Raw genomic sequence first — 15350 nt, forward strand, 5'->3', positions numbered from 1 at the left:
GTGTCATTGTTTGTGCCCATAAAGTAACCTGTGCAGTAATAATACAGTCTGGTGAAGGCTGTTGCTGCTGTGCCTTGAAATGATGCAGAGAATGTGCACAGAAAAGCTCCAGCCACAGGATATTTCCCAGACGAGTATTTCGGTTTCAGAGATTTTAAGGTCAGAGGAGAACAGCCTGATCACCAGCCTGACCCCTTCCCCAGCACGACCCGGAGACTTTCTGCCTAATTACAGCCTCAATCCGTAACATCAACCAGAATAAAGGAAAGTCTTTTATAAAACTTTTGATGTTGAAAACAGTTTTAATTATAGACATCCATGAAATTGGCTGAAAAGAGCAGATAAAGCTCCACTACTGTGCTGACACAGACATTTTGCAGTGGGGAAACTGAGGCACAGAGCATGACCTTCCCAAATGTTACCAGAAAGGAGGCTGCCAGCAGAGCCGGGTGCTAGACCTCCTGTGCCTGCCTACGTGGTGATCCTCAGGCACGGGACGTGCAGCCAGACCCCAGGATGCGGAGGGACTTCAACGAGCATTTCCTATTTCCAGAGTCCTGCTGGCATTTCCGTGGGAGGTTTCTGTCCCACAGCATCTGCAGAGGGTCTCTGATATTCCCTAACAAGGCATACATGTAAAAAACAGGAATTTCTAATTTCTCTTGCTCCTTGGGAACAGTGGGGGCATATCCATCAGCCACTCTTTTACTGTTCACCAGCTCTGCCACACATCCCACAGCTTTAGTGACTTGTTTGGAGGAAAAACTTCACTGGAGCTGAAGGAAAGGGTGAAACATCTCCACTGGAGCCCACTCTGTCCCTTAAGGGCACCTCCATGTCCTGCGGTGTTAGGAGTGGCTGTGTGAAGCTGGCTGCTCTGGTTCGATGACAACTACACATAAAACATTAGCAAATTGTACAGACATATGTTCCTGGAGGAGGAAATTTCCATGGGGTCTGAAAGGCTCAAACAGAGCCCAGAAAGACAGAGCCAGGGGTGCATCCATCATGACGCCGAGGAAAGGACCTGGAGAGTTACTCATTTTGACAGCCCGTTGGCTCGTCTTGCAAGGAGGAGGAAATGGCTGCAGAGGACTTATTTCTTTCCCCATTAAAAAAAAAAAAATCTATTAACTCCCCATGTTTGCCCAAGGGGAGCCTGTCTAGGAGCTGACCTGCGAGACAATGATTGAAGAGGACGGGGGGCTCTGCCCCTGCGGTGCCAGGTGTCCCGTGCTCCACCACAAGCACTAACACCAGCAGGATGCTGTTAGTGCTTGGCTAGAAGAAAAGTCCAACAAAAACAGTGACTGCAGTAAAAAAAAATAAAAAATCCATCAGACACCTGCCAAGCAGCGTGCCAGCTTCATGCCAGCATTGAGAAACCACAGGACATCCCAATTACCAGCCCTGTGACCAGCCATCCTGCGGGGTAAGGCACTGCAGAGCCTGCTGAGCCTGGCGTGCCTCCAGCACGGCCGCTGCAAGCCCCCGCTGTGCCCTCCGACCCGTGCCCGCACCCCCCGGGGACCCTCTCCCCTGTGCAAAGGCACCTGGCACATAAAACCAAGAGGGCTCCTTTTGCAGGTCTTTGCAGACCTCTTGTATCTTGCAACTTGTAAGCAGCTGATCCCTTTGTCAAATGGATCGAGAGGAGCAAAATCACGTCCCAGCTACCCAGGATTTAATTAGTTTTGCTCCCCAGATCCTGGGAATAGCAGGAGAGCTGTGCGTGCATCGCAGCAGCTATCAGATCGGCGCAACTTTGCGATAACCAGCAAGTCACAGGCTCATTAAAACAGAGGAATATGAGTGCTCCCTGTGGCATACGCATTCTGTGAAACCAAAATTGTAATACCAGGAATAGTGCACTTTAAGGAATAAATACAGTTAAACAAGGATGCACGCAAATTCCAGGGCATGCCTGCCTGAGAGATCACAGGTCACACGCTGTGTTCTGCAGAGGACTCTGCCCCGTTGGAGTGCAGGGTGGGCAGGTTTCAGGGAGGGAATTGCAATTCAGTGTTTCCTCCTGTCCTGTCTACTCAACACGGCTGCACTCAGCCATCCAGGCACTGCATCGAAGACAGAATTTGATATTACTTATGAACCTCTTCCTGGTACTGAGCTGCAAATCTGACTAGCTTCACCAGCAACAATAATTACTCTTCATTTTTTGCAGCGAGAACACATAATATGATAATCTCCATTTTACAAATCAGAGCAGACACGAAGAAAGTGGCCTCTATAAATAAAGACAAGTCTCATCAAATCCATCTCACCGACCAAGTTTCTCAGTTCAGCAACACACTTCAAAGGACAACCACGCTGAAATGTTGCTAGATCATTTCTCACATATAAAAATCAGAGGCCTTCAAGTACAGAGGACAGGCCCAAAGTCTGCAACAACCAGTCTGTGCTTTTCCTATTAACTCTGCATTTTAAGCACAGAAACTGTTTCTGGTCTACCTCCAGCAGCCTGGGCTATTTTAGACAGTTTCATGTTGAAATGTTGAAACAAGGGATTATCCAGGGAGGCGGGGAAAACCCCAAAACACCAAAGAAAAGAAGAGAGAGTGAGACAAAAGAAAGAGATAAAATGCTTTCAGCTCGTGAATGTCACTGCTGCCCCACACAGGGCAGTACGAGCTGATCTTCTGGACAGAAGCAAACATTTGGCCATACAATGTCTAAGAGCAAAGCAGCTCACCTTCTGCAGGCCACAGGGGAAAGCTCAGCACTTAATTTTTAGCAGACAGATTTATTCTCTCTCCAGATCTCCCAGTCCAGGTCCATCAGTCATTCCCATCCCTGTGACATGGCATACACGCTCCAGCCAGTGGAGCTCCCAGATTTGATGTCCCTTCCCTTGCATGGGGAAGCAAACCAAAGCAACGTCTGTTGTACAAAGCCCGGTCCAACGGCAGTACAACAGCTCGGAGAACGGACTTTTAGGGAGACAGCGTACTGACACCACCCCTTGACGCCATGCAGTTATGTTGCTGTGGTTTGTTCCCTTTCCAAAGGGGATAACAGCACATGTGAGCATGCACGAGGGTACCTCGCTGTACAGGGCAGCACCTGAGCAGCACGACTTTGGCAGGCAAAGCACAAGAGGAGAATAAAACTGCAGGACCCCATTGTAACCATTGCAGCTTACTGGTTGGGTTTTTTTTCCTCTTCAACTCCCTGCGCCACAAAGAGCTATTGCAAAGCAGCTTGGGAATATGCAGAATTTTAAATTGGGATTTCTTTCCCCTTTTTTTATTTCTCGTAAGGACGTCATAACTGTATTTTTGCTACTACTGCTAACGCGTCACATACATAATGTGATAAAAGGTAACAGGTAGGTCACTTGTACGCTGATGAAACCAGCTCATCTTTTGCTTGATCAAAGTATTTCCTATTTGTACTATAATAAACAATTTGACACACTGGGTTGTTGGGTTGGGTTTTTTTTTTTTCCCTCTTGTGTTAGCCTGAAGTTATTTTTCCAGGGTACTGAAAACCAGCTGCTCCTCTAATTAGTACACTGAGTGCTTATTTTATTCCTCAGATAAAAGTGTCTTATGTTGTAACGAAACAGTTTGACACTTAAGTCACACATTCATCTATTTTATTGCAAAAGTCTGCTTAAAGAGTAGGCATCCCAGATAAGGCAACACATTTAATGTGCCATTTCTCTGCATTTTTATTAGCATTACTGCCAATTGGAAGAATTTACAAATAATTTCTTTTCCAGCACATAAATATATAAAATATTTTACTTTCCACATACTGGCAGAACATTTCAGGTCATTCTCCAGATTGCAGACAGAAATGTACGCACCTCTCATAGTCTACAATGTTTACGTTCATGCAATACCTAATTATATCTAAAGATAAAGCAAACCAAGGGTACAAACTAAGGTAAAATTTGACCTCTATTTCCAGACCAAAAGCAAACAATATGTCCCTATAAGGCACAGCCCACTGGACAGATGCCCAGCTATACCCAACAACCTTCTCCTGGCATACAGTCACGCACCACTTCTATCAAGATGTAAGCAAAGCTTTGGCCTAATGTGGATCTCACGCTCTGAGTGACGGAATCGCCATTCCTCACCTCCCTTCCCAAAAAGAGGCATTTTTGCACAGAAACCCTTTGCCTTCTGTTCTATTTTGGTAGTTTCATCTCCCCCTTTACAGCAATGTCATAGCATCTTCTGGTAGTTCATAAAAAGGTATTTCTCATGATTTATAAGATTTCTCTTGAGACCTTGAAATATTCCGAGTATATTCTCATTTTTCTCCCTAATTCAGTTTTTTATGCCAACTACAGTATTTCCCCCTGTGGCAGCTGCGTTCCTCTTCACCTGGGTGAAGCATGCCTTGCAGAACAGCAAAGGGACTTGGAAGAAAAGGTGCCAAAGGTGTTTGTAGGAACTGCAGTGGATACTCCAGCCTCTGATGCCTGCCTTCCTCCAGTGAGGACTGGCAAGAATTAGATATTCACAGGAAACACCTGCATTCAGAAAAGCCGTGCTAAGAGGGCAAATGTAGCTGGGAATATGGTCTTTTGCAGGGCTGTGGTGTGTCCTCAGGACAAGGCACGGCCATGGCTGAGGGCTTCCCATGTGCTACCACCAGCTCCCATCACTCACCCCCCTGCCACAGCATGGGAATGAAACATCTCCTGCCCAAACTCTTCAGCTGTTGGTGTAAGAAAAGCCAAGCTAATGTGCAACTGTGCAGTCAATCCCCTGGGACTATTTGACAGCCTTCTTTGGGGATGGGAAGCTGGGTTTGGTGCTTCTTAATACAGAATTGGCTGTGAGTTTGCATTTGCCTGTGCATGGGAAAATACGTCTTGTTTCATTTATGAGCCCCAACCTATCTTGGAGTCCCGTCTTACCATTTCTTGGCTAAACTTCTCTCCCTCTTCCTAAACCCTGCACCAGCTTTGGCATATCATGGCACCAAAGCCCAACAGATAAGTTGGGAGACCCAAGTCTCTCCGTGTGCTTCATGGCATGGGACAACTCACATCCTTGTGATCCCAACAGGCAGGAGTCCTCTCCTGCCGCTCTGAGCCCTGGAGGACATTTGGGAGTTCTTGAGCATCCTCTGCATCACCTCATGACATTCTCCATGGGCAAACCCACTCATTGCACTTACTTCCACCCTGTCAATGCCAGGGCTGCTGGCATGTCACCTGTGAAGGAAGGCTGATGGTAGCACTCAAGAACCATGGAGGCATTAAAAGCGATATGACACCTGTGAAGAGTTCCTGGGCAAAATCCAAGCTGTGCAATTGCCATTTTCACTTAAGTTCATGCAGCATTTTCTAACTAACTAAATTTTGCCTTTGAATGCAATGAATTATGAAATACACCTTCATTTCAGCACTGATTTGGAGGCTCACTCTGTGTTACCGAACAGCTGCACGCTACATCCCCAGAAGCAACTGTCCTTGGGCATCTCTGGAGTTGATCCCTGTGTTATTCACTGAGCTCGGTGAGATCCTTTGTGGCAGAAGGTGACATACAGGTGTGAAATGCTCCTGTCACATCAGTTTATGCTCAGCCACAAAGCCACTCCAGCATACATTGCATATGCTCCTCTTAAAACATGTTTTGTCCAACCAAGCCATCCTGCTACCACAGCTCTGTCTCCTCAGCCTGACCTAGACAGGGCTGAGCCTCCCTCTGTATCCCTACAGAAAACAGGGTTTGCAATCAAAACCAAGTTCAGACCAGGTCCGGTTGCTCATTATTTGAAGCCCATCAGTTAAATAAGCCACGGCAGATACAGCCACTCTGCCATCCTGCAATGTGAATGCACTCCCAAGGTAATTTCTGATGAAAACCGTATGTTTGCACTAGGTCTGCTCAGGCTGGTTCAGATTAAATATAAACCACTGCCAATTGTATTACCTCATTATTAGCAGAGACTGGCAGCAGCCTTGCGTGGAGAAATGGACGTCTGGCTACGCTACCTGCCGTCACATCGTAATTCATGTCAGGTGCCTGGGGATGCGCAGGAGGATTACTGCCTCCCCCTTGGCTTTCCTGACCACGGGGGACTTCTTGAATGTGACCTTTCATCCAGCTGAGCTTCCCACCCACCTGATGCTGAGACAGAGGCTTGGAAAAATTTAGCAACCACCAACAGGACATATGGGAAGGAGGGTACGGCTGTCCCTGGGAGCGCAGGACATGACCGACATTCCCAGGTGCTCACGGGGTTCAAGCCCTGCTACCGAATGATGCTCACGCACAGTGGGAGAAGAAGTTATTGCTGGTTTTCACTATGTATTTCAAGTTAAATCTCAGAAAAAAATTAAGACAATCCATTGGAGAAAAAGTAGCCATAAGCCATATAATATTAATTCAAGCCATATAGTAATAATTAAATTTGCAGGCAAGGTAAATCTTTCATATAATATTCCCCTATTTGCTCAGTGTCTAAGGAATTTCCCGTTACCCTGTCTTTTTTAATGTATGGCCCATTTGACCTTCACATAGCACAGACTTGTCTCCAGCCCCCAGACCCTCTGCTCAAAATACTGCAACAACAGGAGCTGAGACATAAGAACAGTAAAAACACCCAGCACATCCAGACTGTATCTTTGAAGCTGTTGGAACTGTTGAGCTGGAAGAGACAGAGAATCACCTCCCATCTCTGCAGAAAACACACTGAGCTTTCTGAAAGGTCTCAAACAGGAATTTAACACCTTCCATCTGCAGCCCATTACTCTACTTTTTAACTCCACCTCTCCGATTACAGGTCCCTGCACACTAGAAGTGTATAAAAAAGCGTGCCAAAGTCTCACGTCTGTGAGACTGAGAGTCAGGGAACAACTGGAGATGAATCAGAACTGGAAGCCAAGTCCACAGCACTCTTTTTCCAAAAAAGCACAGAGTTTTGGTAGAAGACCCCATGAATTGGCACCATGCTGAGTCTGGCGTTTGCAAAACCTAAAGAGAAATCACCTGGTCAGCTGGGAAAGGTCAGCAGAACATATCAGGGTGCAAACAATAATTTTTGGAGAAAATGCTTTTAAAAGTAATGGATTTTTTTTCTTTTCTTTCAGGAATGAGATCATTTCAACAACTGATCTTCTCTGTCCACCAGGTTTTGCATTACTTTGTCTCCCTGCTCTAGGGGAGATGCTGAACACTCCCGAGCAGGCTGACAGCCTCTTCTCTGCTTCCCCTGGCCTGATGAACACAGTTGTACTGTGCATCTCATGGGGGCATTCGACTCCGATATCCCCAGGGAGGTAGGAGAGCTTCACTCCCTCTGCCACCATCTCCCATGGGCTCTGCTCTCAGCAGTCTCCCCAAGGATGCTGGCATTGCATCGGCTTGCCAAGCACCCCCCTTCAGACTGGCATTCTGCTTTGGCACTATTTCATCTAACTTTGCACGGTGTTTCCACCCTGCTGCGGCCGCCTGCAGAAGGGAGGGAGAAGGTCGGATCCATATCCCAGCTTCCCTGCACATTTCAGGCAGCATCAGGAAAGTCTCCCTTCCTGCTCTGACCAAGGACATTTTAAAGACAACCCACTCATTGTGATCAGCTCTGATTGTAGCTTTGCAGCAGTTAAAAAGTCCCCCCTGGCTCCAGCATCCTGATGCTGCATTTCTCTCTTCCCCTTAATGGTGGGTTCTGTTTCTTTTATTACCTCTTAGTAATCGTTTGACGAGCTCTAACAGCAGGACTTTGCTCAAAATTATTCCACCCTTCTAAACTTCTCCTTTAAAAACGATCAACACTTCATTATGACACAGCACAGCTCCCATCCACAGCATCTCTGACTTGCAAGGAGCTGTGAGGCCACAGGACTGGGCAGCTCTGCTTGGCTGGGCACTCAGGTCTTCTCCCAGTAAGCATCACTGGGACAGATGCTGCCCAGGAATGCATAGAGAAAGGTTACAACAGATTTGCAAAAGACCATTTGCAATTTTGCAGAGAAAGGTTGCAAGAGTTGGCCTGTCTTCACGCAGCTGTATCGGCTGGTCAAATAAGAGATGCTCCATCTCCCTTGCATGGTTTGCCTGAAAGGCAGGTTTATCTACGGGAGGTTGATGGCTCACGGTCATCTGCCCTTCCCTTGCTGTGGTGAAAGGCCAAGTTGCACAGCTTCCTCCCCAGACCTTCCTTGCTGACCACAAATTCTTTGAGCCAAAACCACAGGCTGCAATGCACTGGGAAAGCCCACCCTCCACCAGTAACAAAGAACCAACAAAGAAGTACTTACCATCCATGTCAAGGCGTTGCATGATAATCGCCAGCTCCACCTCACTGGGCATGTATCCCAAGGAACGCATTGCCATGCCCAGCTCCTGCTTGGATATAAAACCATTCCCATCCCTGTCCAGCACCCGGAAAGCTTCACGGATTTCTGTAAAGAAGGAAGAATAGAAGAGTTATTATGGTGGAGGACTCCCTGGTCAATGCATCTGAACGCATGGGACACAGAAGCAGCATATTTTGCCTTTTCTAATGTTAATGATGCATATTTGATCATTTCAAGGCAGTGTAACCACGATATGTTCATACACACACACACATATGTGTGTGCACTCATGTATGTGTACCTCTGTATGCAGATAGACACAACAGCATCCATGCTCACACTGCCTATTTTCCTTGCTAAGTGTTCTGTACAAAATTATTTATTCATTACACATTGATCTCCACTTCTTTCTGCAGCATCTGTCCTGGACTGCCGTGGATGAACCATCCTGATCTACAATAAAGCCTCCCTACATACGGCTGCACAGCAAACCCCAGCTCCAGGGGCTTCTCCAGCAGCCCTTCTCCAAGCCCCTCAGCATGTCTACAAGGCAGATTTACACAGGCAGAGCAATCTCTGACTTCCTCCAACAAAACTATGTGAACAGGAACAGCTGGGTGCTGACTGCCTCCCCTGCAGGGTACGGAGCTCTGCAGCCGAAGCCTGGCTGCGCATGCTCTCCCTCGTCCGATAAATGTGGATGGACGTCTTTTAAACCATACCCGGGCAATTTCCATCTCTCACTCTTCTTCACAGCTTCTCTAATTTATAACTGTTTTACAGCAATAAACAGCCTCAGATCAATGAAAATGCTGACAGCATCAAGGGAATCACTTTCATCAATCTTCCTCAGTCTGGCTCAGCTTCTGACATCTGACTTTGTTTTGCTTTTTAATTCTGGCATAACCCCCTCCAGCCTTTAACAGCCACCCTCCACCCATGCGGCACACCGAAGGACCCCCGCACATCTGCTACCTCGATGGCTCTGCACATCTCCTGCTCCTCACAGACCGCTCAACATGAAGCCCCACCACCAAGCTCCCCAGATCTGACCGTTGCAAATTCCAAACAGAGGAATTTTAACATTTCAGCCAGCTGGGAGCCTGTTTACTTGAAAGGATTTGGTTGGAGGTGGGGAGGGAAAGAGGCTCTGATTTCTTAGTTTTGGTTAAACGGTCTTTGCACCATGATGTGGAGAGGAAAACACAGAATGTTTTATCATATCTCTTTTGGGAATGAGGATATATGAAAAACCAGCATGCTGGGTCCCGCTGCAACTCTTCTCAGAGGAGTTTAATCTTCCCATGAAAGCATTTCCTTGGAGAAGTGGGAGGGAAAACTCAGCAGGTTTTTTGGCGAAAAAAACCCCCAACTAATTAAAAAATACTCTATTCTCTATCAGGAAACAGGTTGGATGGAAAAAGTTTGTCCAGCCCTAGGTTGTTAGGCATTAAGTCTCAGATGAGAAAACATTCTCGGTCCTGCCATGGGCTCTGGGCATGTCACCTCCCTCTGCTCCTGCTCCCAGGTGTAAGGGCCACGTGAAAGGTAACGGAGGGTCCTCGGTCCTCCCGGGAGAAAGCCGGGAGCATCATAACCCACCAGGAAGCGGTTTCAGCGACGTCTTTGCTAACGGGTTATTTAAAGCTTTACAATTCAAAGGCTGCTTCTAAATCACCTCACATCAAAGTTCAGCACCTCCCTTGACAACCCAGCGCATTAGCAAAGTCTGCTCCAATTTCCATGTGCTGCTTTCTGCCGGGTGTAATACCCTGGTGATGTGCCAGGGCCAGGGCACCTCCACAACCCACTGCTTAATCTTCACCACAACTGTGGTTATCATGAGACATGATCAATTTTTAATCCAGCCAAAGAGCCCACTGACGCAAAAAGGGAAGATGCTTTTAATTCCAATGAATATTGGGCCAGATCTGTAATATCTACACTTTGGGTTCAGGTATGCATCAGCTGTGGCTTCTTTAAACTTAAATGCTTGCCCTTGTCTCCCTGCCAGCCCAAGCTGGTGTAAGCTCGATGATATGAAAAGATGGTGAGGCTGTTCAAAGCAAGCTCGGCTGGAAGTATCGGTACATAATGCAAAGAGCCTTTGGAGCAGGAACGAATCCCATTAGACACTGCCAGCTGTAGTGAAATCTATTTTCATATGCTGTGCTGAAAGCTAAAGTGCAGTAAATATTACATTGAAATCAATTAATTTTAAAATAAACTTTTGACAGCTGAAGACGAAAGAACTAAAAATATTGCAGGGAGCCGAGAAAGTATTTGAGAAAATAAAATATGAGTCTACCTTCAGAAAAGTTTACACGTGAGTTAGACTGATCCAAATTACATGAATAAATTATGTCTGCACAGGGGCTTCGCAGCTGGATACCTGAATGCCAACGTCTAGCGAGTATCCTCCCCAGATATACACTGATTTCAGAAGGCACATCTAACAGCACTGCAACCTTCGAGCCTAGATCAGAGGAGAAAACCTCACAGATTTGGGGTCCAGCTCTGTTCCATACCTCTCGGAAACCTGAACTTTTGACCAAGCCTGAAACATCCTTCACACATTAACTCCCAACCTCGAGTGGAGCTTTTTTTCACTCATCACTCTATAAATACCACTTGTGCAGAGGTATATTTGAAGAGCTATTTATAGGTTGAACACACTGTACACGAAGCAGCTATGACCTCAGTCAGTGCCTCCTCTTTATCTTTACATGTAACACCAGGTCCTTATCAGCTTTTCTTTATAGTGATTCCTTCTCCTCTGACGTACTCACGGGTGCTGTCCTGCACAGCACCCAGAGCGTGAGCCACAGGCCAGACCATCCTCCCCAAATACGGCCCCACCTGCTCTTCCCGCTGCCACTGCTGCAGAGTCAGTCTCAAACAGCAGTCCGTGAACCTGTGGCACCCTGGCTGGCCCTCACCTCTATTTCCAGCTGTTAAATTTCATTACCCAAAGCTAAAAATACATCAGCACTTTCCCCATATGACTTTCCCAAAGAAGTCGCCATGGCAACTGATGCTCCTGGCTCAGAACTGTGAGTGGATGTGGTCCATGGAGTAAATCTCTCAACAAAGATATTGCCAGGAGAAACTTTGAGACCTCTTCCATTTTGACTGGAAGCTGCTCTGTATAGAGTTGCTTTGCCTTGGTCAAGAAAAGCAGAGCCCTGTTTTCTGTTTAAAAGGAAGAACAAAGATAACGGGGGGAGTGGGTGTCAAAGCCCAGCAGCTGTCTTTCCCCTTGCCCAGCCTGGCTGGCAGCAGCCCTCCAGACTGAACCAAGCACACATTGGGATTACACCTCCTTCCGGGCGTTAGCAAATATTAATATTTATTCCCCTTTCCACTACATAGTATCTTCTTTTACTCCCAAATATAGGAAGATGACATAGAACTATATTAGAGTATAAAGCGGAAAAAAGAACAGAAAGTATAGAAAGATTTAGAGAATAGAAAGTAGCCCATTTTGCTGGTGGTGGCACTGGTCTGAGCCTCAGGAAACGCCACTTCTTCTCAAGGAGCCCAGGCTGGGAACTGAGTGCTCTTCTCCATGCCTCGGTTTCTCTAGCCCCTGGGAACAGCGATACTGCTCCACTATACAGGGCGATTTCAACACAAAAGCGCTCACGCGACAGCCTGTGACTATTACCTGTGCTAAACCATCTCACTCCCGGAATCAATTCAAACAGTACCAGCAAGCAATGCTGCTGCAAAGACACTTTGTCAGATGGACCATACACGATGCTTAATGCTGAACAGCATTCGCATGAATGAGGGGAGAGAAGAGATCAGCATCCGGCCCCATCCTAACTAACATCTTCGTTAAAGATCTCAAAGAGGCAGCAGGCGCAACATTAATTAAATCTTCAAATAATACAAGGCTGGAAAGAGTTGCCAGGACAAAAAGCCCAGCAGGAAGGACGGAGTGCTGTGCGAATGGGCCAAGATTTTGGAGCAGAAGGGCCCTTCGCCTGCAAGTCAGGTGGGCCAAGGCAGGCATGGTGACCTGGGTTTGAAGGCACGCCTCTCAGGAAAGTTCAGCCCAGTGTTTTTCCGCAGGTGAGGATTTATGTTCCACAAGAGCCAAGAGCACAGCACTCATTTCTCAGAGTTATTTGAGCATTCAAAAGCTGTGTAAGGGGATGTTGCTTTAATTCATTCCCCCTCTTTGCTCACATTTAACACCTGCACCTTCCAGCTTCCCTATTCTGGAGCACACGGCTGTCCAACCACCCCCACCCTCCTCTGGGAAGAAACCAAGGAAGAATCAGCAGAAGGGTGATTCTTTTTATTACCTTTCTGAAGGGTGCAAAGCAAGACCGCTGTCAGAGTCTGACCTGACCCCCAGCCTGGAAAGTTGTTAACTCTCTCCATCTGCACCCGAAAGATCCAAAGACAACGTCCTCACCCACCCGCTCCAGCCCTTCCCCTCTCCACACTCACGGCTGCCCTGGACCTGACCTTGCGCTCCCTTCCCCAGCTCATCCCTTCTCCAAGTTCAGTAGCAGGTTTATTTACAGATGATTTCCCTCTGACTGGTAACTAGAGGCAACCATCATTATTTCTTGTTTTGCTTCCTGAATGAGAATGAATCATGATTCTCTGGGAAATAAATTCAGCCTGAGCCATCGGTGTCCACTAGCTACCCTCAGGCGCTGCAGATGGTTTCAGGTTATTTCACACGGTATAAATACCACCATAATAAATTTTGTAATTACACTGTAACTACCACACCCTAAGTGCACCGTAATTACCATCAGAGTCCTATGTGGTTATTTTCATTAGTAAGATAGAAGAAATACCATCACCTGAAATCTTGCAAGTCATCTCATTCACTTAATTGCAGGTTTGGGCACCAAAGTACAAACTGAATGATCTAAAAGCTGCAAATAGCATGTCCTTGAGTGAACTGTTAAGCAAGTCTTGTAACTACTATGTGTGTTTAAAAAAAATGGAAATTTCCATCCCTCCATCTGCTATTCTTACGCTTGTTTTTTTTCTTTTTTTCTGCAAATTGCAACAGAGTGTCAAAATAACTACATTTTTCATCTATTGAAAACGCCCCCCCCAATGTATTCCAATTGAAAGTGTCAAAATATTTCACTTGGTTATTCTCAATCCCAGCAAAACAGTTCAGCATCCCCAGATCAAACTCTTTCACTACAACCTGGAGCCGCGTCTACCTGAACGGTTGCAGTGTCTTGCCGAGGCTCAGGCACCAAGTCCTGTCAGCATCACCAAAAACATGCAGCTGGAAATGAGGCAAAACACCCTGGTTTGGTAGCGGCCTCATCGCTATGGCAGCTTGGATAGACACAGGTATGTCAAATGGGCAAAGCAAACTGGTGCTAGTCAACTTGACAAAGTATCTCAGCCCAGAAAGGTCTGCCTCAAAACTAAGTGCCTGGTCTTGTTTTTCCTTTGAGGACTTTTTCATACATAATTTGGCAGATTTATTATTTTTTTTTCTTCCCCAGGAAAAAATGATTTGTGGAAATGACATTTCCTGTGGTTATGTTCCCAAATGCATTTAACACTTGCCAAGTAACCCGCAGGAACACTCCATTACCATATAAATGCACAACATAAAGGCTATCTGCTGCTACTAGATACTGTCTTAAATGGAAGCTTTTAATGCAAGCAACAGGGGCTGGATTGGGAATACTTGAGGATATTTACTCTGAGGGCAGGTCGGTGTGGACAGGAGCACTCGCACGCCTTCGCACAAGGCTGCTCTGTAAATGTGGCCGCATCCCTTCTGGGGACGGCGTGTGCTGAGCAGCGTGTGATTGCACGAGCCCTGCAGCATCGCATGGAGCCAGCAGGGAATCACGGTGCTGAAAGCTAGCTGTCAGAAGAATTTGGTAAAATAACAACTTCCACTCTTCCTTATAAATTTCCCTACCGTGGCCAGAATTTCATCCAGAAGACAAGCAGAGCTCCCCTTCAGCTCCTCCTGACGCCAATAGAAGGATACATGGGGTTGGAGATGCTGTGCTGTGGCCCTCACCATTAAATGATGCAGAATAATCAAGTTTTCAGTGCCTGAGAAAGGTACAGGCTGGTCCTGAGTGGTGAGGGATGAACTCAGCATGAAACCAGTGAGGAGGAGGTCGGAGAGGATGCAAATGGCCAGGCTGCCAGGCGAGAGAAGAGCAGGGCTTGGCTCATGGAGGTGCTTTGATTTCCATCTGTGATGCACGGAGGACAGGGAGATAGAGGGGACATCCCTGGGACAGAGAAAAGCTATTTCAGGTGAAGAGCAATATCGGTCTAAAAACAAATGGATATGAGCAAATTTTGCCCTGACAACGAGAAGAAAGTTTCAGAGGTGAGCAACAACTGCAGCATTTCAAAAGAGGTCTTCACTCATTCTGGGCAGCTTTGGTTTCTGTGACCAAGTCACCTCCAGCAGTAGGAACCGACTTCAAGGACTTCTTCCAGCCCATGCCTCTACTCCTCTGCATGCTAAGAAATTTTTTACTCTAAGTATATCAGTGCACACTGCAGCAGTCAGCAGAAACCCAAGGTAATTTCATGTTAATTCTTACAGGAGGGATCATCTGAGGTTCATCATCTGCCAATCCCTGTTTGAAAACTTTGCTCAGATCTCTGGTCCTCTTGATGTATTGCTGCATCCTTGGCTCTGTGGTTCCACTCTCTGGGTCTTTTTTTGAGCATCCACAATGGAACAAGTCATTATAAATAGCAGCATTAGGATGGGTGTTGGCTGCATAAGCAAATGTCTCATTTCTATTCATTGGATGGAAAGCATCTTTTTAAATGTCTCAGCATTTTATGCAAGACTCCACTGCATAGCACTGTCATTCTGCGGGAATGTGCAGCACTGCATTCAGCACTGCCCCTCATGCCGTTTCCAGAGGGGCATTTTGGCCTCCTGGCACAATCCATGGGACCCTGTGTGCCCACTGGCATGTTGGGTGGGGTATTCAAGGCAACCATCAGGAGACACCCTTCTTTTGACTTGTTCCACACATAAAACTCTGCAGCTAAGAGAAAGGAGAGGGCTATGTACTTCCAAACACAC

The 15350-nt window shown here is 46.6% G+C and overlaps 1 protein-coding gene across 3 annotated transcripts in view; it reads right to left on the reverse strand.

The window, feature by feature from the left end:
- Positions 1 to 15350, reverse strand: part of CALN1 (calneuron 1) — a 125575-nt gene that overhangs the window by 63217 nt on the left and 47008 nt on the right. For all 3 annotated transcript variants that reach the window (XM_075771554.1, XM_075771555.1, XM_075771553.1), the window contains exon 3: positions 8246 to 8389. In XM_075771554.1, coding sequence (XP_075627669.1) covers positions 8246 to 8389 — 144 coding nt within the window. The remainder of the gene's footprint in view (positions 1 to 8245; positions 8390 to 15350) is intronic.

Source organism: Balearica regulorum, chromosome 19, assembly GCF_011004875.1.
Source record: "Balearica regulorum gibbericeps isolate bBalReg1 chromosome 19, bBalReg1.pri, whole genome shotgun sequence".
Lineage (NCBI taxonomy): Eukaryota > Metazoa > Chordata > Aves > Gruiformes > Gruidae > Balearica > Balearica regulorum.